Source organism: Orcinus orca, chromosome 13 (assembly GCF_937001465.1).
Source record: "Orcinus orca chromosome 13, mOrcOrc1.1, whole genome shotgun sequence".
Taxonomy (NCBI): Eukaryota; Metazoa; Chordata; class Mammalia; order Artiodactyla; family Delphinidae; genus Orcinus; species Orcinus orca.
In genome coordinates this window covers 67197395-67221395 of record NC_064571.1, presented here as the reverse complement: position 1 = coordinate 67221395, position 24001 = coordinate 67197395, and the positions used below count along the sequence as shown (strand labels likewise).

The 24001-nt window shown below is 47.5% G+C and overlaps 1 protein-coding gene across 3 annotated transcripts in view; it reads right to left on the bottom strand.

Moving 5' to 3' along the window:
- Positions 1 to 24001, bottom strand: part of GALNT14 (polypeptide N-acetylgalactosaminyltransferase 14) — a 232100-nt gene that overhangs the window by 73117 nt on the left and 134982 nt on the right. The window contains exon 1 of one of the 3 annotated variants that reach the window (XM_033425225.2): positions 1092 to 1294. The exons of the other annotated variants lie outside the window; for them this stretch is intronic. Coding sequence (XP_033281116.1) covers positions 1092 to 1120 — 29 coding nt within the window. The 5' untranslated portion in view covers positions 1121 to 1294. Of the gene's footprint in view, positions 1 to 1091; positions 1295 to 24001 lie in introns of those variants that run through there. 3 annotated transcript variants of the gene reach the window in all.

The following is a 24001-nucleotide window of genomic DNA, read 5'->3' as shown; positions in this document are numbered from 1 at the left end:
TGTATCAGAATAGAGATATGCTGTAAGTATGAAATACACACAAGATTTCAGACTGATAAAAAACGCAAGCTACCTCATCAGTAATTTTTTTACCTTATTTTATGTCAAAATGATAATTTGGGGTGTATTGGGTTAAATAATACATATTATTAAAACTGACTTCACTTAAAAATTTTTAATTTTTAGGGACTTCCCTGGAAATCCAGTGGTTAAGACTTCGCCTTCCAATGCAGGGAGTATGGGTTTGATCCCTGGTTGGGGAACTAGTATCCCACATGCCTCGTGGTCAAAAAACCAAAAAAGCCATAAAAACAGAAGCAATATTGTAACAAATTCAATAAAGACTTTAAAAAATGGTCCACATAAAAAAAAGTCTCTAAAAAAATTTTACTTTTTAAAATGTGACTATTAGAAAAATTTAAATTACATAATGGCTTACATCTATTTCTATTAGACATCGTTGTCCTAGGTCATTACTGAACCTAGCTTATATATAATCTAATTTAAAATTTCAACATTAGTGTCAGACAATAGTTTCTAGATATTGGGTTCTTTCATATGAGTAAAATAAAATTTTAAAAAAATATAGAGAAGATTACGAGGTTTGCAACATTTTCTTTTGCAGCAAAATTATATTTTAAAACTCTCATCATCTAACATCATTGTTATTTCATAAAAGAAAGGGTGTTTAAACAATCAAAAAGGCCACAACCTCAGAATCATTAAAAGCGTTATAAATCGTAAAATTAAACTTTAAGAAAATCTCCCTCAGCATCTCCCCTTTTCCCCAACTCCACAGATCAGATCTGCACTGATTCACCAAATGGCATCTGAAAGTACAGTTCAAGGGTTTGTCCCACTAAATTATGATGCACCTATGTCCACCCTCCACAGACAGCACGGATACTAAACGCAGAAGACAAGACATCTCCACGCTTTGCTCTGGAAGCAGCAGCTCCAGCTCTGTTCTTGGTGCTGCTGATGCTATGACGTGGTATGATTTTTCCAGTCTCTAGCCCCAGTGTATCTCCTCACGCACTTCTGTTGTCCAAGCTGCCACGCGCAATCTGGGCTCGGAACGCACAACTAACCTGGCGAATGCAGACGCCTCTGGCCACATTTAGACCTCCTAGAAATGACCATGGCTCCGTTCTGCACCACTGTGTTTTTCCAGACAACTCAGCCCCTTTGAAGTGAGTGGAACACTGAGGTTTGGTGGAAACCACAGGGAAGTAGCAGCGCCTTTTATCCAGAAGGATCAGCTGCTCTCAGGAAGCTGCAAAGAGGCTTCTCTTGGGATGCTGCCAGGACCTGGGTTAGTTGGTACCAAGCACTACCCTGATGGCAGCTGTGTGCCCGTGTGTGTGCCCGTGTGTGTGCATGTGTGTGTGCAGGGGAGAATGTTCTCAAAAGGCAAATGCAGAGTCTAGCCAGGACCAGGAAGTGTGGAGGTGGGCCAAGGCTTATTTTTGAAATGTTTCCTGAAAAAGATTCCTCAGCGTCTGAGACTAGGGCTCCTCCAAGTCTTATTTTAGTCCTGCTTGAATCACATTACACAATAGTAATAATAGATAACATTTATTGAACCCTATGTCTCAGGTATTCTTCCAAGAGCTATGAATCTGCACAATCATTCCCTGAGGTAGGTGCGCTGAGACCTCCTCGCTCGTCGTGGAGACGACCGTGAGGTCACAGTCACTAAGCAGCAGAGTCTCGATGTCACACCAGACGGTCTCAGCTCTCACACTCCACTAGAATGACCCTTGATGGTCAGCCAACACACTCGTTTGCAAAACTCTGTTTCATGTTGACCTTTCTCTCTGTTTTTGCTCTTGAAGTCTGCACGCTGGAAGGTTCTGGAAAGATGGAAAATCACAAGTCTGGGTGTCCCTCGCCTGCTAAGGAAGGATGTCTCCCCTTGATCTTCCCTGAACTGTGTCCTGATACTTCTCAGACTTTGCAGCTAAAGGATCAGAGAAGAGTCATTCCCTTCCTTTACCTGAAGGGGGAAATGTTCCTCAAACTGAAGCAGCTGAGATAAGACCTGTAGCCTAGTGACTCCAGGCATGTGGTCAGACCCGGCACACTGAGCACCAGAATGGTCTGGTTGAGGGCCAAGCATCCAATGTCTCTTCTGCTCTAGGGGACTCATAACGGTGGGCCCCTGTGGAAGACCTCCCGCCCGCCTGTACCCTTCTAGACTGTCGGCCCATCCCCGAGGCAGTCCTGTACCAAATTCTGCCTCCATCCCCTCTTTTTACTCTCACTTCCATCTGCCCAAGCCTGGCCCACCCCCTTGATCTGTGGGACTACAATGGCCTTCTGACTACTCCTCATCTCATTCCTCCCCCTACCTTCCACATTAATCTTCCTAACACCCTGCTTCACACACGTAACTCTCCCTACCTTCCGTAGTTACCTAAGCTAAACCTTTGCCACATCCCAAGTCCCCCACCATCGTGTTAACCCTTCAGGTCTGCCCCACGGTTCTCTTGCCTGAACCTTCTAGCCCTGCTAACCAGTCCACGCCTCCTTGGCCATGCCTGAGCCACGACCTCCACACACCTCCCCATCCAGCCACCGTCCTTTCCAGGGCTGCCTCAGTGTAACTTCTGTGCAATGCTTAGCCCAGGTCAGCCCCTCCATTGCACTTCTCATGAGCTCCCTGGACTCCCTGCCCCTCCTGCATGGCTGTGCTATCTTCTCCATGGGCAGCGGCCATGTTTCTCCTGCTTAATGTTCCCGTGGGCCAGTTACTCAACCGACTGCAGTCACTTTCCTCACCTCTAAACCCAGGATCAAAGTTGTCATGAGGCTTAACTGAGAGAACATATGTAAGGTGCCTACCACGTGTCAGGGGACTAGTTTGATCAATAAATGCTGGCTGATTTTATGTGGTAACACAGAGAATTCTTTGTTGAGTGAAGGTCGTTTTAAATTTCTCGTGATTTTTCTCCCTCTGTTCTGAGGATTCATTCCCACGCCTGCACTTGCAAAGCCTGATGTTTTCAGTAGATTGTCTGAGAATGAATCCAGTGGGGTGCTCTTTGAATCCATCAGTCATCTGCTGATACTGATGAAGTGTCTGAGTGCCAGGCACTGTGTGGAGCTCTGGAGGGAGGTGCAAATGTAAGTCAGCATCCCTGCCCCTGTCGCTCAAGGAGGGGAGAGGGAAAGCTTGAAACTCGGGGTAACGGGTGCTGCTCAGAGGTGAGCGAGTAGGAGGCGCTGCCCTACTTAGCCTGAGGGGGCAAAATGTCTTCCTGGAGTGGGGACCCAACCAACCCGCATTCCTGAAAGGGGAGAGAGCAGCGAAGATGAGAAGGCATGAATGAACCCTTGTGCACAGTCAGGCAGCTGCAAGCCTGGGCTCGGCTGGGGTGGGCTGGCAGCTCTGCAGGGTTTGGATGGGGAGCGATGCATCGGCATTTGGGATGCTCTCCATGGAGGAGGTGTGGAGGGTGGACCGGTGGCGGGCCAGAGCCCAGTGGGAGGGCGGCTGAGGGCTGCTGCGGTCACCCAGGCAGAGGGGAGAGCTGTCAGCAGGGAGCAAGGGCAGGGACCAGGAGCTATGTAGGAGGCAGACCCAACAAAGTGAGGGTGAGAGAGGAGGGGACGCCGAGGGTCTGGTTTGGGTCACAGGGTGAAGAGTGGGCTTGCCCTGGGATGGAGACATGAGAGCAGGCTGGGTACTTGATGTCTCGACGGGCAGGCTCGGCACGGCCTGGAGTAAGGAAAAAATGATGTGTCTATATGATGAATCAAGGAGTGACAGGGAGAAGTAGGAGAACAGGGGACAGAGATAACGATGCGTGGTCTGGCTGCAAGGTCACTGGGAGGGTGAGGCGAGGGCAGACGTGAGAGCTGTCAGATACGATATGCTTCAGTCCAATGTAAGTGGCTCCTCTTCCTACATCCAGGACACTAAGGACCCCACAAGGGGCCTTTGCTGATCGTGCCACTTGTCAGTCCAGATGGAAGCCCAGCTGCCACGTGACTCCCCGGGTCCCCCAGCAGAGCCCTTCTTCTGTCACGTCACACATTCAGTGAGTTTTCCCGCTGTCCTTGGTCCCCGGGGCTCACGTCGCTCCATCCCACTGTCTGTCACCACAGCTGCACGGGCAGCTTCCTTCCCACAGCTTCTCCCACCCACAGCTGTCATCTCCTCTCTGCTCTTTTCATCTCTTGTCAAACACATTTTGTACTTCCTGGACCCCAGCCCTTAAATCACTCCCTCTGCTGGCCTTGGCATCTATCCCCGGTATCTGAAAAATGCAAATTTCACCAGACGCGGCACTGCAGTTGCCTCATGGCTTATTCTGTGTTCTAGTTTCCAAAGTAAGTCTGACATTCAGGCACGTGAAGTGTTCGGTGCTGAGAGCCAAGGATGAGGCAGGATGCTCTCTGCACAACTTCCACCCCTGCCTGCCTTGCTTGGAGCGCACGCCCACTCCGAGGTGTGGGACAGGGCACCAGGCCAGGACCTCTCCAAACTTACATCACCCCTTTGTCCTGGTCTGGGTCACCCTCCCTGCCCGCCTCTTGGACCTGCTTTTACCCACAGCTGCACAGCGGTGAAAAGGCCCCAGGGCCTGAGTGCTAATGCTGGACTGCTCACGACCACAGCTAACAAACAGTCACCGAGGGCTTACTAGGGGTTGAAGACTGGGCTCAGCATGGATTATGGATCTGCTCACCCTCACAGCAATCCTGGGTACCGTTATTATTCCCATTTTAAAGATGAGGAAACTGAGGCCCGGGAGTTGAGTAACTTGCCCGAGGACCAGCTGGTAAGTGGCAGAGATGACTTCTCTCAGGGCTCACATGGCGAGAAGACCTACTCTGCCACTTAGCCAACCAGCTGCCTTGCCTGGGCCTCTATTTCCTCTGCTGTGAAATGACAATGGCCCCTTCACCCATAGGGCTATTGAGGACATCACGGGTAAGGGATGTGAGAGTGCTTTGGAAAGTCTCCCGTAAATATAAGGTGTGGTTATTCTCATTCTAGGCACGTACCACAAGGTTCAGCCTTTCACTAAGGAATTGCCAAAGGTGCCTTGAGACTCCTTGGGCCTCGTCAAGCCAGGCCTACCAGCCCTGTTTCTCTCTGGCGTTAGGGGCGTCACACCACGCCAAGTGCACTAGGGGTCGGGGGATAATGGTAACTGAACACGACAGCATCCTGGGCTTTAAAGGGAAAAGTCCGTATGTCCCAACTCCCTGTACTAGACTGAAAAACGTGGGCAGGTCACCAGTTTGCAGCCAAGCTGCCGCCCACGTGTCAATTCCAGGGGTAGATGGTTTTGTTGTCGTCGTGTTTAATAGATCCTGAGACCTTCGGATAAGTGCAAAGATCATGTCACATCAGCTTACATTTGGATCTCCAGCTGGGAGGGAGTCTGGTGACCTCCACTGAGGGGAAGGCATGAGGGGGCAGGGGAACCATACAAGGAAACGGCCGCAGCAGCAATAAAAAAGGACAGCTCCACTGGTTCTGCGGGGCCCTCGAGTCCTGTCAGGAAGGGGAGTGCGTGAGCAGAACAATTAAACCGGGGTCTTGGGGGCGGGCCATTGCTGCTGAGCTAGAAGGAGCCCTACATCTGGAAATAGCCTCCAATCTGAGTCAGTCCCTAAGTCACTTCCTGCACATTCTTACTGGCAGAGTATTTTCCACCAGCAGCAGAGCTAGAAGTGACCTTAATAACAATCTCTGAGCTACTTCTCTCTTCTTAAAGGTGAAGAAATGTCACCCAGAGAGCGGAAGAGCTGGGGAGCATCTTAGGACCCAATTCTTCTCATGCTCCATTCAGCTCTTCCCCTCTCATTTTATCATGCTGCCAAGATGTGGGACAAAATGCCAGAAACTAATCAGAAGAGGAGGAGATAATTGAGGACAGACTCAAAGCCAGCCTTCATGCTTGGTTCTTGGGCAAAGAGCACAGAAAGATGAACAGGGAAGGGGCAAGACTCTTGATCAAGGATTCAAGTGGCCGATACACCTAGGAAAAGGCGTTCCACTTCACTGATTCGTGGAGAAAGGCAGATGTAAACCACGATGAGACACCCCTACTCAGCCTCTAGAAAGGCTAAAATGAAAGAGACTGATTACAGCAAGTGACGGCCAACAAAGACATGGAGCCACCGGAACTCTCACCCTGCTAGTGGGGGTGGAACGGTCTAACCGCTTCCTTAGATGTTTGACAAAATCTTAAAAAGCTGCCAGGGGTGGGCTTCCCTGGTGGCGCAGTGGTTGGGAGTCCGCCTGCCGATGCAGGGGACACGGGTTCGTGCCCCGATCCGGGAGGATCTCACATGCCGTGGAGCGGCTGGGCCTGTGAGCCATGGCCGCTGAGCCTGCGCGTCCGGAGCCTGTGCTCCGCAACGGGAGAGGCCACAACAGTGAGAGGCCCGCGTACCGCAACAACAACAACAACAACAACAACAAAAAAAGCTGCCAGGGATACACCCTACAGAAACGCATACGCCTGTTCGCCAGAAGACAAATACAAGGTTACTCATAGGAGCTCTATTCAGAAGAAACTCACACTGGAAAAACCCCAAATGAGCATTAGAAGTGGAACAGATATATAAATTGTAATATATTCCTCCAAAGGAATACTATACAGCAATGAGAATGAACAAACTGTCTTGCAAAATGTGGCTGGATTTCACACACTTATCTTTTTTTTAATAGATTTTTATTGGAGTATAATTGCTTCACAATACTGTTAGTTTCTGTTGCACAACAAAGCGAACCAGCCATATGGATACACATGTCCCCATATCCCCTCCGTCTTGAGCCTCCCTCCCATCCTCCCTATACCACCCCTCTAGGTCATCGTAAAGCACCGAGGTGATCTCCCTGTGTTATGCTGCTGCTTCCTACCAACCAACTATTTTACATTCAGTAGTGTATGTATGTCGATGCTACTCTCACTTTGCCCCAGCTTTCCCCTTCCACCCCAAGTCCTCAAGTCTATTCTCTATGTCTACCTCGTTTTTTTTTTTTTTAAACGTTGGGGGTAGGAGTTTATTAATTTTATTTATTTATTTTTGCTGTGTTGGGTCTTCGTTTCTGTGCGAGGGCTTTCTTCAGTTGTGGCAAGCGGGGGCCACTCTTCATCACTGTGCACGGGCCTCTCATTATCGCGGCCTCTCTTGTTGTGGAGCACAGGCTCCAGAGGTGCAGGCTCAGTAGTTGTGGCTCACGGGCCCAGTCGCTCCGCGGCATGTGGGATCCTCCCAGACCAGGGCTCGAACTCGTGTCCCCTGCATTAGCAGGCAGATTCTCAACCACTGCGCCACCAGGGAAGCCCCTCTATGTCTACCTCTTTATTCCTGCCCCGCAACTAGGTTCATCAGTACCTTTTTTTTTTTTCCTTAAGATTCCATATATACACGTTAGCATATGGTATTTTTTTTCTTTCTGACTTACTTCACTCTGTATGACAGACTCTAGGTCCATCCACCTCACTACAAATAACTCAATTTCATTTCTTTTTATGGCTGAGTAATATTCCATTGTATATATGTGCCACATCTTCTTTATCCATTTATCTGTCGATGGACACTTAGGTTGCTTCCATGTCCTGGCTATTGTAACTAGAGCTGCAATGAACATTGCAGTACATGACTCTTTTTGAATTACGGTTTTCTCAGGGTATATGCCCAGTAGTGGGATTGCTGGGTCGTATGGTAGGTCTATTTTTAGTTTTTTAAGGAAGCTCCATACTGTTTTTCATAGTGGTTGTATCAATTTACATTCCTACCAACAGTGCAGGAGGGTTCCCTTTCACCACACCCTTCCCAGCATTTATTGTTTCTAGATTTTTAATGGCCATTCTGACCAGCGTGAGTGATACCTCACTGTAGTTTTGATTCGCATTTCTCTAATAATTAGTGATGCTGAGCATCTTTTCATGTGTCTCTTGGCCATCTGTATGTCCTCCTTGGTGAAATGGCTATTTAGGTCTTCCACCCATTTTTTAACTGGACTGTTTGTTTTTTTTTGCTATTGAGCTCCATGAGCTGTTTGTATATTTTGGAGATTAATCCTTTGTCTGTCGTTTCATTTGCAAATATTTTCTCCCATTCTGAGGGTTGTCTTTTCGTCTTGTTTGCGGTTTCCTTTGCTGTGCAAAAGCTTTTAAGTTTAATTAAGTCCCATTGGTTTATTTTTGTTTTTATTTCCATTACTCTAGGAGGTGGGTCAAAAAAGATCTTGCTGTGGTTTATGTCAAAGAGTGTTTTTCCTATGTTTCCCTCTAATGGAGAAAAGACAGCCTCTTCAATAAGTGGTGCTGGAAAACCTGGACAGCTACATGTAAAAGAATGAAATTAGAACACTCCCTAACACCCTATACCAAAATAAACTCCAAGTGGATTAAACATACACATACCTTTGAGGGAAGGCAGACACACAAAGTACACACTCTTTATAAACAGCTCAAGAACAAGCAATGCTAGTCTATGGCATTTGAAGTCTAGACAGTGTTACTTATGGTGGGGAGCAGAGTGGGGAACAAAGGTGGCTTCTGGCAAACTGAGGGTCTTGTCCCTGACCGAGGTGCTTGATATAGAAACGTGGGTAACTTCTCTTAGGAAAAGTTCATCAAGCTGTACATGTACAAAGTGTGAACTTTCCTATATGTCTGTGATACTTTGATAGAAAGTTTACTTAAGACGAAGAGAGATCCTCATCCGTGGGTATATTTTGGTGTTGCAGGAATATTTCAAAAGCCACAGAACTGGAAGGATTCAAAATACAGCCCATGAAATAGGCAAGGACTGTAATGAAATAGGTAGCAAACTCATCAGTGCCTTGTCCCCTTCTTAGAACTCCAACCATCCTGGTGCCCTTCATAGTGCTAGAGAGAACACCCCAGAACACAGAGCGCAAATCCGATGTCCCCTCAGCCTTCTGCTTCTTTTTTTTTTTTTTTAAACATCTTTATTGGAGTATAGTTGCTTTACAATGGTATGTTAGTTTCAGCTTCACATCAAAATGAATCATTTATATATATACATATGTTCCCATATCTCTTCCCGCTTGCGTCTCTCTCCCTCCCACCCTCCCTATCCCACCCCTCCAGGCGGTCACAAAGCACCAAGCTGATCTCCCTGTGCTATGCAGCTGCTTCCCACTAGCTATCTACCTTACGTTTGGTAGTGTATATATGTCCATGCCTCTTTATCGCTTTGTCACCGTTTACCCTTCCCCCTCCCCATAGCCTCAAGTCCATTCTCTACTAAGTCTGTGTCTTTATTCCTGTTTCACCCCTAGGTATTTCATGACATTTTTTTTTCTTAAATTCCATATATATGTGTTAGCATACGGTATTTGTCTCTCTCTTTCTGACTTACTTCACTCTGTATGACAGACTCTAGGTCTATCCACCTCCTTACAAATAGCTCAATTTCGTCTCTTTTTATGGCTGAGTAATATTCCATTGTATACATGTGCCACATCTTCTTTATCCATTCATCCGATGATGGACACTTAGGTTGTTTCCATCTCTGGGCTATTGTAAATAGAGCTGCAATGAACATTTTGGTACATGTCTCTTTTTGAATTATGGTTTTCTCAGGGTATATGCCCAGTAGTGGGATTGCTGGGTCATATGGTAGTTCTATTTGTAGCTTTTTAAGGAACCTCCATACTGTTCTCCACAGTGGCTGTATCAATTTACATTCCCACCAACAGTGTAAGAGGGTTCCCTTTTCTCCACACCCTCTCCAGCATTTATTGTTTCTAGATTTTTTGATGATGGCCATTCTGACTGGTGTGAGATGATATCTCATTGTAGTTTTGATTTGCATTTCTCTAATGATTAGTGATGTTGAGCATTCTTTCATGTGTTTGTTGGCACTCTGTATATCTTCTTTGGAGAAATGTCTATTTAGGCCTTCTGCCCATTTTTGGATTGGGTTGTTTGTTTTTTTGTTATTAAGCTGCATGAGCTGCTTATAAATTTTGGAGATTAATCCTTTGTCAGTTGCTTCATTTGCAAATATTTTCTCCCATTCTGAGGGATGTCTTTTGGTCTTCTTTATGGTTTCCTTTGCTGCGCAAAAGCTTTTAAGTTTCATTAGGTCCCATTTGTTTACTTTTGTTTTTATTTCCATTTCTCTAGGAGGTGGGTCAAAAAGGACCTTGCTGTGATTTATGTCATAGAGTGTTCTGCCTATGTTTTCCTCTAAGAGTTTGATAGTTTCTGGCCTTACATTTAGGTCTTTAATCCATTTTGAGCTTATTTTTGTGTATGGTGTTAGGGAGTGATCTAATCTCATACTTTTACATGTAGCTGTCCAGTTTTCCCAGCACCACTTATTGAATAGGCTGTCCTTTCTCCACTGTACATTTCTGCCTCCTTTGTCAAAGATAAGGTGACCATATGTGCGTGGGTTTATCTCTGGGCTTTCTATCCTGTTCCATTGATCTATATTTCTGTTTTTGTGCCAGTACCATACTGTCTTGATTACTGTAGCTTTGTAGTATAGTCTGAAGTCAGGAAGCCTGATTCCTCCAGCTCTATTTTTCGTTCTCAAGATTGCTTTGGCTATTCGGGGTCTTTTGTGTTTCCATACAAATTGTGAGATTTTTTGCTCAAGTTCTGTGAAAAATGCCAGTGGTAGTTTCATAGGGATTGCATTGAATCTGTAGATTGCTTTGGGTAGTAGAGTCATTTTCACAATGTTGATTCTTCCAATCCAAGAACATGGTATATCTCTCCATCTATTTGTATCATTTTTAATTGCTTTCATCAGTGTCCTATAATTTTCTGCATACAGGTCTTTTGTCTCCTTAGGTAGGTTTATTCCTAGGTATTTTATTCTTTTTGTTGCAATGGTAAATGGGAGTGTTTTCTTGATTTCACTTTCAGATTTTTCATCCTTAGTGTATAGGAATGCCAGAGATTTCTGTGCATTAATTTTGTATCCTGCTACTTTACCAAATTCATTGATTAGCTCTAGTAGTTTTCTGGTAGCATCTTTAGGATTCTCTATGTATAGTATCATGTCATCTGCAAACAGTGACAGCTTTACTTCTTCTTTTCCGATTTGGATTCCTTTTATTTCCTTTTCTTCTCTGATTGCTGTGGCTAAAACTTCCAAAACTATGTTGAATAAGAGTGGTGAGAGTGGGCAACCTTGTCTTGTTCCTGATCTTAGTGGAAATGCTTTCAGTTTTTCACCATTGAGGACGATGTTGGCTGTGGGTTTGTCACATATGGCCTTTATTATGTTGAGGAAAGTTCCCTCTATGCCTACTTTCTGCAGGGTTTTTATCATAAATGGGTGTTGAATTTTGTCGAAAGCTTTCTCTGCATCTATTGAGATGATCATATGGTTTTTCTCCTTCAATTTGTTAATATGGTGTATCACGTTGATTGATTTGCGTATATTGAAGAATCCTTGCATTCCTGGAATAAACCCCACTTGATCATGGTGTATGATCCGTTTAATGTGCTGTTGGATTCTGTTTGCTAGTATTTTGTTGAGGATCTTTGCATCTATGTTCATCAGTGATATTGGCCTGTAGTTTTCTTTCTTTGTGACATCCTTGTCTGGTTTTGGTATCAGGGTGACGGTGGCCTCGTAGAATGAGTTGGGGAGTGTTCCTCCCTCTGCTATATTTTGGAAGAGTCTGAGAAGGATAGGTGTTAGCTCTTCTCTAAATGTTTGATAGAATTCGCCTGTGAAGCCATCTGGTCCTGGGCTTTTGCTTGTTGGAAGATTTTTAAGCACAGTTTCAATTTCAGTGCTTGTCATTGGTCTGTTCATATTTTCTATTTCTTCCTGATTCAGTCTTGGCAGGTTGTGCCTTTCTAAGAATTTGTCCATTTCTTCCAGGTTGTCCATTTTATTGGCATAGAGTTGCTTGTAGTAATCTCTCATGATCTTTTGTATTTCTGCAGTGTCAGTTGTTACTTCTCCTTTTTCATTTCTAATTCTATTGATTTGAGTCTTCTCCCTTTTTTTCTTGATGAGTCTGGCTAATGGTTTATCAATTTTGTTTATCCTTTCAAAGAACCAGCTTTTAGTTTTATTGATCTTTGCTATCGTTTCCTTCATTTCTTTTTCATTTATTTCTGATCTGATTTTTATGATTTCTTTCCTCCTGCTAACTTTGGGGTTTTTTTGTTCTTCTTTCTCTAATTGCTTTAGGTGCAAGGTTAGGTTGTTTATTCGAGATGTTTCCTGTTTCTTAAGGTAAGATTGTATTGCTATAAACTTCCCTCTTAGAACTGCTTTTGCTGCATCCCATATATTTTGAGTCGTCGTGTCTCCATTGTCATTTGTTTCTAGATATTTTTTGATTTCCCCTTTGATTTCTTCAGTGATCACTTCGTTATTAAGTAGTGTATTGTTTAGTTTCCATGTGTTTGTATTTTTTACAGATCTTCTTCTGTAATTGATATCGAGTCTCATAGCGTTGTGGTCGGAAAAGATACTTGATACAATTTCAATTTTCTTAAATTTACCAAGGCTTGATTTGTGACCCAAGATATGATCTATCCTGGAGAATGTTCCATGAGCACTTGAGAAAAATGTGTATTCTGTTGTTTTTGGATGGAATGTCCTATAAATATCAATTAACTCCATCTCGTTTAATGTATCATTTAAAGCTTGTGTCTCCTTACTTATTTTCATTTTGGATGATCTGTCCATTGGTGAAAGTGGGGTGTTAAAGTCCCCTACTATGAATGTGTTACTGTCGATTTCCCCTTTTATGGTTGTCAGTATTTGCCTTATGTATTGAGGTGCTCCTATGTTGGGTGCATAAATATTTACAATTGTTATATCTTCCTCTTGGATCGATCCCTTGATCATTATGTAGTGTCCTTCTTTGTCTCTTCTAATAGTCTTTGTTTTAAAGTCTATTTTGTCTGATATGAGAATTGCTACTCCAGCTTTCTTTTGGTTTCCATTTGCATGAAATACCTTTTTCCATCCCCTTACTTTCAGTCTGTATGTGTCTCTAGGTCTGAAGTGGGTCTCTTGTAGACAGCAAATATATGGGTCTTGTTTTTGTATCCATTCAGCCAATCTGTGTCTTTTGGTGGGAGCATTTAGTCCATTTACATTTAAGGTAATTATCGGTATGTGTGTTCCCATTCCCATTTTCTTAATTGTTTTGGGTTTGTTATTGTAGGTCTTTTCCTTCTTTTGTGTTTCTTGCCTAGAGAAGTTCCTTTAGCAGTTGTTGTAGAGCTGGTTTGGTGGTGCTGAACTCTCTCAGCTTTTGCTTGTCTGTAAAGGTTTTAGTTTCTCCATCAAATCTGAATGAGATCCTTGCTGGGTAGAGTAATCTTGGTTGCAGGTTTTTCTCCTTCAACACTTTCATTATGTCCTGCCACTCCCTTCTGGCTTGCAGAGTTTCTGCTGAAAGATCAGCTGTTAACCTTATGGGGATTCCCTTGTGTGTTATTTGTTGTTTTTCCCTTGCTGCTTTTAATATGTTTTCTTTGTATTTAATTTTTGACAGTTTGATTAATATGTGTCTTGGCGTATTTCTCCTTGGATTTATCCTGTATGGGACTCTCTGTGCTTCCTGGACTTGATTAACTATTTCCTTTCCCATATTAGGGAAGTTTTCAACTATAATCTCTTCAAATATTTTCTCAGTCCCTTTCTTTTTCTCTTCTTCTTCTGGAACCCCTATAATTCGAATGTTGGTGCGTTTAATGTTGTCCCAGAGGTCTCTGAGACTGTCCTCAGTTCTTTTCATTCTTTTTTCTTTATTCTGCTCTGCAGTAGTTATTTCCACTATTTTATCTTCCAGGTCACTTATCCGTTCTTCTGCCTCAGTTATTCTGCTATTGATCCCATCTAGAGTACTTTTAATTTCATTTATTGTGTTGTTCATCGTTGCTTGTTTCATCTTTAGTTCTTCTAGGTCCTTGTTAACTGATTCTTGCATTTTGTCCATTCTATTGTCCATTCTATCTCCAAGATTTCGGATCAACCTTACTATCATTATTCTGAATTCTTTTTCAGGTAGACTGCCTATTTCCTCTTCATTTGTTAGGTCTGGTGGGTTTTTATCTTGCTCCTTCATCTGCGGTGTGTTTTTCTGTCTTTTCATTTTGCTTATCTTACTGTGTTTGGGGTCTCCTTTTTTGCAGGCTGAAGGTTCGTAGTTCCTGTTGTTTTTTGTGTCTGTCCCCAGTGGCTAAGGTTGGTTCAGTGGGTTGTGTAGGCTTCCTGGTGGAGGGTACTAGTGCCTGTGTTCTGGTGGATGAGGCTGGATCTTGTCTTTCTGGTGGGCAGGTCCACGTCTGGTGGTGTGTTTTGGGGTGCCTGTAGACTTATTATGATTTTGGGCAGCCTCTCTGCTAATGGGTGGGGTTGTGTTCCTGTCTTGCTAGTTGTTTGGCATAGGATGTCCAGCACTGTAGCTTGCTGGTCGTTGAGTGAAGCTGGGTGCTGGCGTTGAGATGGAGATCTCTGGGAGATTTTTGCTGTTTGATATTATGTGCAGCTGGGAGGCCTCTTGTGGACCAGTGTCCTGAAGTTGGCTCTCCCACCTCAGAGGCACAGCACTGACTCCTGGCTGCATCACCAAGAGCCTTTCATCCACAGGGCTCCTTAATTTGGGATGATTCCTTGTCTATTCAGGTATTCCACAGATGCAGGGTATATCAAGTTGATTGTGGAGCTTTAATCCGCTGCTTCTGAGGCTGCTGGGAGAGATTTCCCTTTCTCTTCTTTGTTCTCACAGTTCCCAGGGGCTCAGCTTTGGATTTGGCCCCGCCTGTGCGTGTAGGTAGCCGGAGGGCGTCTGTTCTTTGCTCAGACAGGACGGGGTTAAAGGAGCCGCTGATTCGGAGGCTCTGGCTCACTCAGGCCCGGGGGTAGGGAGGGTCACGGAGTGTGGGGCGGGCCTGCGGCGGCAGAGGCCGGCGTGACGTTGCAGCCTGAGGCGTGCCGTGCGTTCTCCCGGGGGAGTTGTCCCTGGATCCCGGGGCCCTGGCAGTGGCGGGCTGCACAGGCTCCCCGGAAGGGCGTGTGGCTAGTGACCTGTGTTCGCACACAGGCCTCCTGGTGGCGGCAGCAGCGGCCTTAGCGTCTCATGTCTGTCTCTGGGCTCCGCACTTTTAGCCGCGGCTCGCGCCTGTCCCTGGAGCTCTCTCAAGCAGCGTTCTTAATTCCCTCTCCTCGTGCACCAGGAAACAAAGAGGGACGTAAAAGTCTCTTGCCTCTTCGGCAGGTCCAGACTTTTCCCCGGACTCTCTCCCGGCTAGCCGCGGTGCACTAACGCCCTGCAGGCTGTGTTCACGCCGCCAACCTCAGTCCTCTCCCGGCGCTCCGACAAAAGCCGGAGCCTCAGCTCCCAGTCCCGCCCGCCCCGGCGGGCGAGCAGACAAGCCTCTCGGCTGGCGAGTTCCGGTCGGCCGGATCCTCTGCGCTGGAATCTGTCGGCTTTGCCCTCCGCACCCCTGTTGCTGTGCTCTCCTCCGCGGCTCCCAAGCTCCCCCACTCCGCCTCCCGAAGTCCCCACCCGCGAAGGGGCTTCCTAGTGTGTGGACACTTTTCCTCCTTCACAGCTCTCTCCCGCTGGTGCAGGACCCGTCCCTATCCTTTTGTCTCTGTTTAGTTTTTTCTTTTGCCCTAACCAGGTACGTGGGGGGTTCCTTGCCTTTTGGGAGGTCTGAGGTCTTCTGCCAGCGTTCAGTAGGTGCTCCGTAGGAGTTGTTACACGCGTAGATGTATTTCTGGTGTATCTGTGGGGAGGAAGGTGATCTCCGCGTCTTACTCTTCCGCCATCTTCCCGGAAGTCTCCCAGCCTTCTGCTTCTGACCTTTAAAAGTACACACCCCAAACCAAATTTTTAAGAAAAAGATAATTTAGAGGAGAGAGAAATGATACCACCTTCCCCTTGGTGTTACTGGCCCTGGGCACCAGGACTTAGTTTCAAGGCCAGAGTAAGGGAACATTGTTCCCATGGGGAGTGACCCACAGGTGAGGAGGGACTGGTGGCCTGTAGGGGCACTAAGGTAGTTCCCAGTCATCCAGTGGGGGATTTGCTCACTTGGGGAATCTCAGTTCCATGAGAGCAAGCGCCAGGACTGCTCATTTACTGATATGTCCCTAATAGCCTAATTATGCAATATGTATAAGTAATAAGTATTGGGGGCTTTTTTTTTTATGGCAAATATTAATTCCAAACCAGTTTCCTATTCTGGGCACTGAATATACCTCTCCATCTCTTTCTACATCTCTTTCCATTGCCTCTTTCCTCAGGCATCATGTAATAAAGGGGACAAACCCAAGGAGGAGGAAGGGAAATCTGCCCCCAGAAGCAAGGCCATTTAGTACCTTTCAAAGCCACACAGCGTTCTTCGTGGGGTACCTGCCCATTAGAATTTGGCCTCAGTGACAGAACACCAGAAGAAACTACTGACTCCATTAACCAACTGAAATATGTTATTTCTGTGTCTCTAAGCAAAACTAAAATAAAAATATCAAACTATCTTATCTGAAGCCCAGAATCCTCATGCATCATCTCTTCTGCTTGTTCCTACAAGCACAAGTCAAACACACACACACACACACACACACACACACTCACTCACTCAGTGAACCTGGCCATAATAGGGGTTTTATGTTTGTGACAGAATTATATGTATATGTGTGTATACACACACACACACACACACACACACGCTCACCTAGAATCTAAAAGCTTGATTTTGAGTTTAACCCAAGCATTGACTAGCTGTGCAACCTTGGACAAGTCCCTTAACCTATCTGAGCCTGGATTTCCATACCTAGGTATGTGGTTAATCTGCTAGTCTTGCTGTTCTGCCCAAATCTCCACAGCCAGTACTGGTACTCAATCCTGAAGCCCAGCAGTTAGTTTGGGGGTCAAGAACAAACCCCCTTTTCCAGGTCCCTACCAGCTCCTTTTCCTGCCGGACCAGTTCTGGTTTCTCATCTCTCCCACCTCACCTCTGAGTAAACTCCCAGGTGTAAGACACAACACTCCCACCCTGAGGATGCCAGAGCCTCAGAGCCAAGATCCCACATTACGCTCCACCGCCTTGGGCCGGCTCCAGGTTCAGGCTGGGCTTGGTCCCCTCCCCCAGGCAGGAGCTCCCAAAATATGGTGCTGCCCCAAGATGTGCTGTCTAGGGCATCTCTCAGGGTTGCTCTGATGAGGGGCCAGATCAAGTGTGAAAGTGAAAGCATTCCAGTGTTTACTGAATTAACTGTAAGGTCCTCGCCCCAAATCCAAGGCTTTGCCCCAATATGACCCGAAGTATCCCTTCCAGAATTATCCTCCCCCACTCATCCCCTCCATTATCCCACCCTCCAAGGAAACTGGACTGACTCCCACAAAACACTGTGGCTCTTCCATCTCCTTGCCTTTGGTACACTGTCCCCTCAACTTGGAATGCCTCCCACCTGCAAAAATCCTACCTGTCTCCCCTAGTTCTTGCGGTCCAGATGCTGCCTCCTTCAAAAAACCTCTGCTTCCCATTCACGTGTAAACTCCTTCTCCTCCTTATGCCAGCCTAATGCTATTTTGTCTTTTTCCTATGGGAAAGCTCCTAACTCCTGTGTTCTGTTCCATGGTCAAGACAGAAATAGCTACACCCAACCAGAGACAGGGCAGGAAATGGGCGCTTGGAAATCAAGGGCGGGAAGGCTGTGCCTTAACTCCAGAAATAAGGACATGGCTTCAGGGCAATCCACATTTGAGCATCAGGAACCCGTTGCTGTGCACTTCTCCCACTAGACCATGAGCTCCTGGGAGCGGAGACCAGTTCCTAGCACGGAGCTCTGCATGCAGTTAGTGTTCAGTAAATGTGCTGAGTGGATGAATGGGGAAATGAGTGAATGAGTGAGATGCACAGTGGTGGGAAGTCAAGTTGGTGGGAATTAACTAGGAAACAAGGTGTGAGAAAACATTAGCTAAGGCGGTTTGTCCAGATGAGTTCTCATCAGTAGCTTTTCTTGACTGGCCCCCTTTCAAAGGCTGAAGAGTTGCCCTTTTGGGAAATCTGTCCGAATCTCATAGCGCAGGCCAGGGGTTGAGGGAGGGACCTGCAGGGGCAGCACACAAGGAACAGGGGACCTGAGTGGAAGGAATCCTGGCCCAGAGACGCCCTGCTCTCTCAGCCTTTGTGGTCTTTCTTCCTCCGCACCCTGGAGAGAACCCCTTCCCGGGGCCTGTAAGTGGTCCTGCAATCAGGGGTACCCAGGGCAGCAGACACAGTTCTCCTGCTGAGAGATTCCAGGCTGTTGGGAAACTCTTCCCGCTATTCCCTTCCAAAGCTCCCTGAAACTCTCAGATGCTCTGGAGTGAAGCACTCTCAGAACCACTGTCAACGGGCTTGCAAACTCCTGTATTGAAAAATGGCGCACAGAGACCAGAATGCAGCAGATGGGAGAGCTTGTTTGCAAAGCTAACTGTCTGCGATGGGTTTCCCCTCCCCTCCCCTCCACCTTGATCTGGAATCACCAAGTCTATGCTGAGCTAGTGGAGCTGCCTTGACTCTGAGGGAATATGAACATTTGTTACGCTTAGCCATTCCAGCCACAAAGATCTGGATCCTATTACTGCTAAGTGACGAGGACAAGGATAGAAACGATGATGATCTTCGGCAGCCACTCCAACTGAGTAAATTCAAGGAAGGATAAATGCAATCCTAGACTGGGCCACGGCCCCTTCGTTTCCCAGGATGAAAAGAAGCAAAGGAAAAACGTCTTCCCGGTGAGATTATCGAAGTGTGGAATTTTCCCTCCAGGCAAGCGATGGGCATCCCACTGTTGGAATGATTTAGCACCGCACTGGACAGAGCCCAGGAGGATATGCCGCCGAAGGGAACAGTCAAACCCAGCATGGCCGGGAGAGGTGACCTAATAAGGCTTCCCAGCTCTCACTCCTCTCAGCTCACAGCTCACGGGCGCATCCACCCTGCCACCTGCTCCCCTGCAATCAAAGCGACCCCATAATAAGCATTGCTAGGCAACAGCGAAAGTATACATGTGCCTCATCAAAATATTTCCCCCCTTCACGAGGGGTGTGCCTCCACTTCATGGCTTCCTGTCTGCCAGACGTTTTATGTGCTACTTGGATGATAGCAAATCCAGCTGTTGTCACCAGAATGTGGTGACGGGTGGGGGCGGCAGGACTGGAAAATGAGGACTGTTTGTTCGACCAGACAATGCTTGAGAAACAGCAGAACCCCCCTGGGAAATGTGCTCAGCCTCACCCCAGCTAGACGCTGTCTCTTCCTCACTGAAATATTTATGGTACCCCACCTCCAGCCCCCAACACAGGCAGCCACATCCACTCATCCTTGCGGCCCCACAGGACTTAGGTAGTGCCCTGGAAATGAAGGCTCTCATCCGAGTTAACAGAACAACGGGCCTTAGGGGGAAAATGCGGGACTAGGATGCCCTGATGAAGCACCCCGTGTTGACAGAGTCTTTTTTTTTTTTGTGGTACGCGGGCCTCTCACTGTTGTGGCCTCTCCTGTTGCGGAGCACAGGCTCCGGATGTGCAGGCTCAGCGGCTACGGCTCATGGGCCCAGCTGCTCCGCGGCATGTGGGATCTTCCCGGACCGAGGCACGAACCCGTGTCCCCTGCATCAGCAGGCGGACTCTCAACCACTGCGCCACCAGGGAAGCCCCTGAAGCACCCCGTGTTGTATTCACACGAGGCCGAGGCGGCTGGGAGAGCGGAGCGTATGTTTATATCAGGAAGAGAAGGCCAACCACGGAAGAATGAACCCGTCTACAATTGTGTGGCATTCAGGGAATGCGAAAGCTTTGAGGTTATCTAGTCCAACTACAGATGAGAAAACAAGCCAAGACAGGGCAGGGATGGGCAGAAGGCCATTGCTGGTCACCTTGTCCCCACTGCTCTCACTGGGCCTGAATCAGGGGTGGGGAGACCAAGCTGTAGCAAAGACATGTCTGAAGCCCCAAGACAGCAGGTTTCCATCTCAAGATTGTGAAAATGTCAAATGTTACATAAGGGGTAGGGCGGGCAGGGGAAGGTTGTTGACCCTGAAGGGTGAATGAGTAGATCCACTGGAAACTGTAGGAACTCATTTCTAAACTCTCCTCACTGCTGACCCCATGGGCCCCACGGCCCCCATAAACCCTGGAATGGAGAGTTCAAAGCCTGCCCCCCAGTCTTATCTACTACTCCTCACTTCAGTCATCCCAGGCTCCAGGTAAACCTTGCTGCCTCCCACAAAATACCGTGCACTCCACGGGGTAAAGGACCAAGAGAAAGATGGTGACTCTATCCCATTTCACACAGGGGATCAAGTCCCTGGCCCCTCTGGGGCTTCTTCTATCACGTGACACCCCGCCATGACTTGTTTGTCAGCGTTCCACGCCACCAATGCACTCGCTTTTCAATTAGCACAGTGGGTGGTTGGTGAAAACCTCCGCAGCCTTCCTCCTTTCTCCCCTCCTCACTCCACCTGGGTACCTTTGGATTCCTAAGCCATTCTGCCCAGTGCACGCTCTCTCAGCAGTGCCTGCTCCGATGCTCAGCTAACAGCTCTGTTTCAGGCGTTGCTCAAACGCATCCTATAAATCACAATGCAATTACTGTGGTAGGAAAATCTGAAGCAAATTTAATAAGCTCAGACCCCTCTCACATGCTGTTTCTTCACTCTTCTCTTCTCAGTAATGAGAACTCTTTAAGGGAAAAAGGCCTTTTTCCTTTAACAGAGGTTCTTCTCCTGGTCCCTTATCTGAAGCCCATGAGGATGGGAGGATATGGAGAAGGGGGCTTCCTCTAGCTCCTCTTGTCCTATTTACCCATCAGGCAGATAAGAAAAGAGTTATCAGTTGTCTTTCCAGGCTTACTCTCCCTTTCATTTGCTCAACTAACATTTATTGAATTCCTATCACACATCAAAGATTTCTCCCCCCTAGAGGGCAACTGGTGTCATAACTAGTAGAACCTTAGCTGCAAGGCATGATGGGAACATGGACAGGGAGAGGGAAGCCGTGTCCATGGGGTCGGGTCCCACAAAGGAACCAGGAGTCCAGAGTGGGCCAATGGCCACAGTAGGAGCTTCTTGGTAAAGGTGATGCCAATTGCCAAGAGGATGGCAGCATATACACCCTGTGGTTGAAGAAACTGAGAAGAGGAAGGGGCAGAGAAGCCAGAGGTCTCTACAGGGCCTGAGACAGAGCCCCATCACCTGGACAGAGGGACAGGGCTGCAGCCTGCAGGCAGGAAGGCATCTTTATACCAGGGCCTACTTTGTACTCAAACCCTGGGCCTTTCAGCTGGACCAACCCACCCATGGACTTCATCTGACCCACAAAAGGAAGCCGCAGTGCCAGCTGATGCTCTGTGGTTTGCAAATTTGAGCAGGCATCGAAATCACTGGTGGTGCTTGTTGAGACAGATCGCCAGGCTCCACCCCAGAGTGCCTCACTCAGCAGTTCTGGGGGAAGCTTAGAAACTGCAGTTCTACCAAGTCTCCTGGTCTGGGAAACCACACTTTGGAACCATCGTTCTAAGCCTTTGCTATTCAAAGTGTGATCAATGGACCGTCCATCGGCAGAACCTGGGGGCTTGATAGGAATGCAGACTCTCAGGCCCCACCCCAGACCTGCTGGATCAGTTTGACGAGAACCTCAGGTGATTTAAGTTTGACAAACACGTACCTGGAACGGCGTTTCTCAACCCTGGCTGCTCCCTAGAATCACTTGGGGAACTCAGAAAAGAGACACTTCAGCTGGTTGGAGGCTGGGTATCAGCCTTTCTTAAGTTCCCCAAGTGGTTCTTATGAGATGCCTGGATTGAGAACTGCCGGGACCCCCGCTCGTGACCAACACTCCACGCCCATTTCTCCAGCTTTGAACTCACCCTTGAGGCCCTCCTCTGTTCCTCCCTGACCCCCACCCCTCCTGACAACTGAAGTGATCTCCCTAATGCTCCTTCCTGACGCTCGGCGTTTGGTTGCCTCTCTTGCCTGAGTATCTTCAGTTTTCTCAGGAGACTCCCCCCGCCCCGACACTTCCCTTCCATTCCTGGCCCTGCAGTGCCAACCTGCCCATATTATTACCATGCAATAATAACAACAATGAAAATTTTTTTTTACTACTTGCTAAGGAGTATGTAAGTACTTTACATATAGATTATTTGATCCTTATGAAAAGCGCATTAGATAGGTATCATTGTTATTTTTATCCCTACTTTTCAAAAGAGGAAAGTGTGGACCAGAGAAGCCAGGTAATGATGAGTTTGCTCAGCTAGTCAGCAGCACAGGCAAGACAGGAAACAGGGTGATCTGATCCCTCTATATCATTAACCCCTGGGCTGTACTGCCTTCTGCTTGACTCTGACTTAGGGGGAAGATATGGCCTCATCCTTTTGCTGGGGCTGAGAAGGCATATTTATGTTTCATTCTTGAGAACTCAGGTAACAAGCAGGGCTGGCTTTATGGCAGGTGTTCTCATGGCAGTTTCACTCCCAGGGAACATTTGGCAACGTCTGGAGACATATTTGGTTGTCACAACTCGGGGAGGTGCTGCTGGCGTCTCGTGGGTAGAGGCCAGAGATGCTGCTAAACGTCCAAAGTACAGGACAGCCCCCCTTACATACAGTTACCCAGCCCCAAATGTCAGTCACCACTGAGAACCCCTGGTCAGGTGGACGCAGGTCACCAGCAGCCACAGCTGGTCAGAGCTGGGACAGGCAGGGCCTGAGAATGGGCCCAAGCAGGCAAGCCCCAGGGCTGGAAGAGGATGAAGACAGGATACAGCAGAGAGGCCAGAATCACAGAAGGATGAAGGGACTTAGCTGGTGGCTTCAACCTCAAGGACACGGACTCCCTGGGAGGTAAGGGTTGGAAATGGGAGGTCCTGGAGACAGAAAGTCACCACTCAGTGGGGGCCCACTTGAGAGGAGAACATTGGGCTTTGCAGTCTCCGGAACTCCCATCACCACGAGGGTGATCCAGGCACAGGGTCAGTCCCGTACCAAACTCAGCCTGCAGAGAGCTGATCAGCGGGCGGCTTCTGTCAGGGCTTGCTTAGGGTTTTGCGCACAGTAGGCGGGACCACGTGCCATGGCTGCCTGGTCCCATGTGCTCGCCCTCATTCCCAATGCCCTGTCGTCTCCCCTTCCTGCTCTTTCAGATTAGGATCCATAAATCTGAACTGCTCTGAGTAACACAATCTGAGCTCCCACAGAGCAAGGTCACTGTCCCGAGGCAGACATGTGGCTGATACACTTTTCCTCGTTGTCTTCCAAAGGGTGTCTGCATTCTGTCTAAATCTTCTCTTCCCTTCTTGCTGCAATCCCAGAAGATCACACTTCCCTCACGGAAGAAACACACTGGGTTAGGTAGGGAGCCTGGAACTGGACCTGGGGAACTCAGATCCTTGGGGACAGGCTGAGTTCTTCACCCACAACTACCACTATGTCCAGCCCTGTAAAATGCTTTCATTTCTGCCTCTCAGATCATAAAACAGGGTGAACGCAGACTTTAGTCCTGGTCAGGTATCCCCGCAAATCTGCCTGCCCAGTGAATTCCCTGACGCCTCCTCCCTGCAGGTGGGAGCATTCAGAGGCAGTTCCGACAGCTGTCACCCAGATACACCAGCCCCTTTCCTGGCGAGGAGGTGTCCCTGTGTCCCTCTACAGGGCCTCAGCGTCTGGACGCTGGAGACCCAGTGGAGCTTCTCAGCCTTCTGCCTGCTCTCTCTTCCCTGTTCTCCTATACATACTCTCTGCCCCGCAAAATAAAATAATCTAATATTTAAATAAAATTCTATCATGTCCAAGGACCAGGGTAAGTGCTGGGGAATTTTAATAGGAATAGTACAAGACTCTGACTTGAAGCTTTCAGGCAAGCAGCAGGGAGTGTCCTGGGTAAAGGGGACTTCCAGGCCCCACTGCTAAGGAAGCATGTCCTGGGTACCTCAAGGGGAGGGTTGAGTTCACAGACTCTCAGAGTGAGAAGGCATAGACCTCATCCAGTTCAGTCCCCTGGCTTTATTCATGGG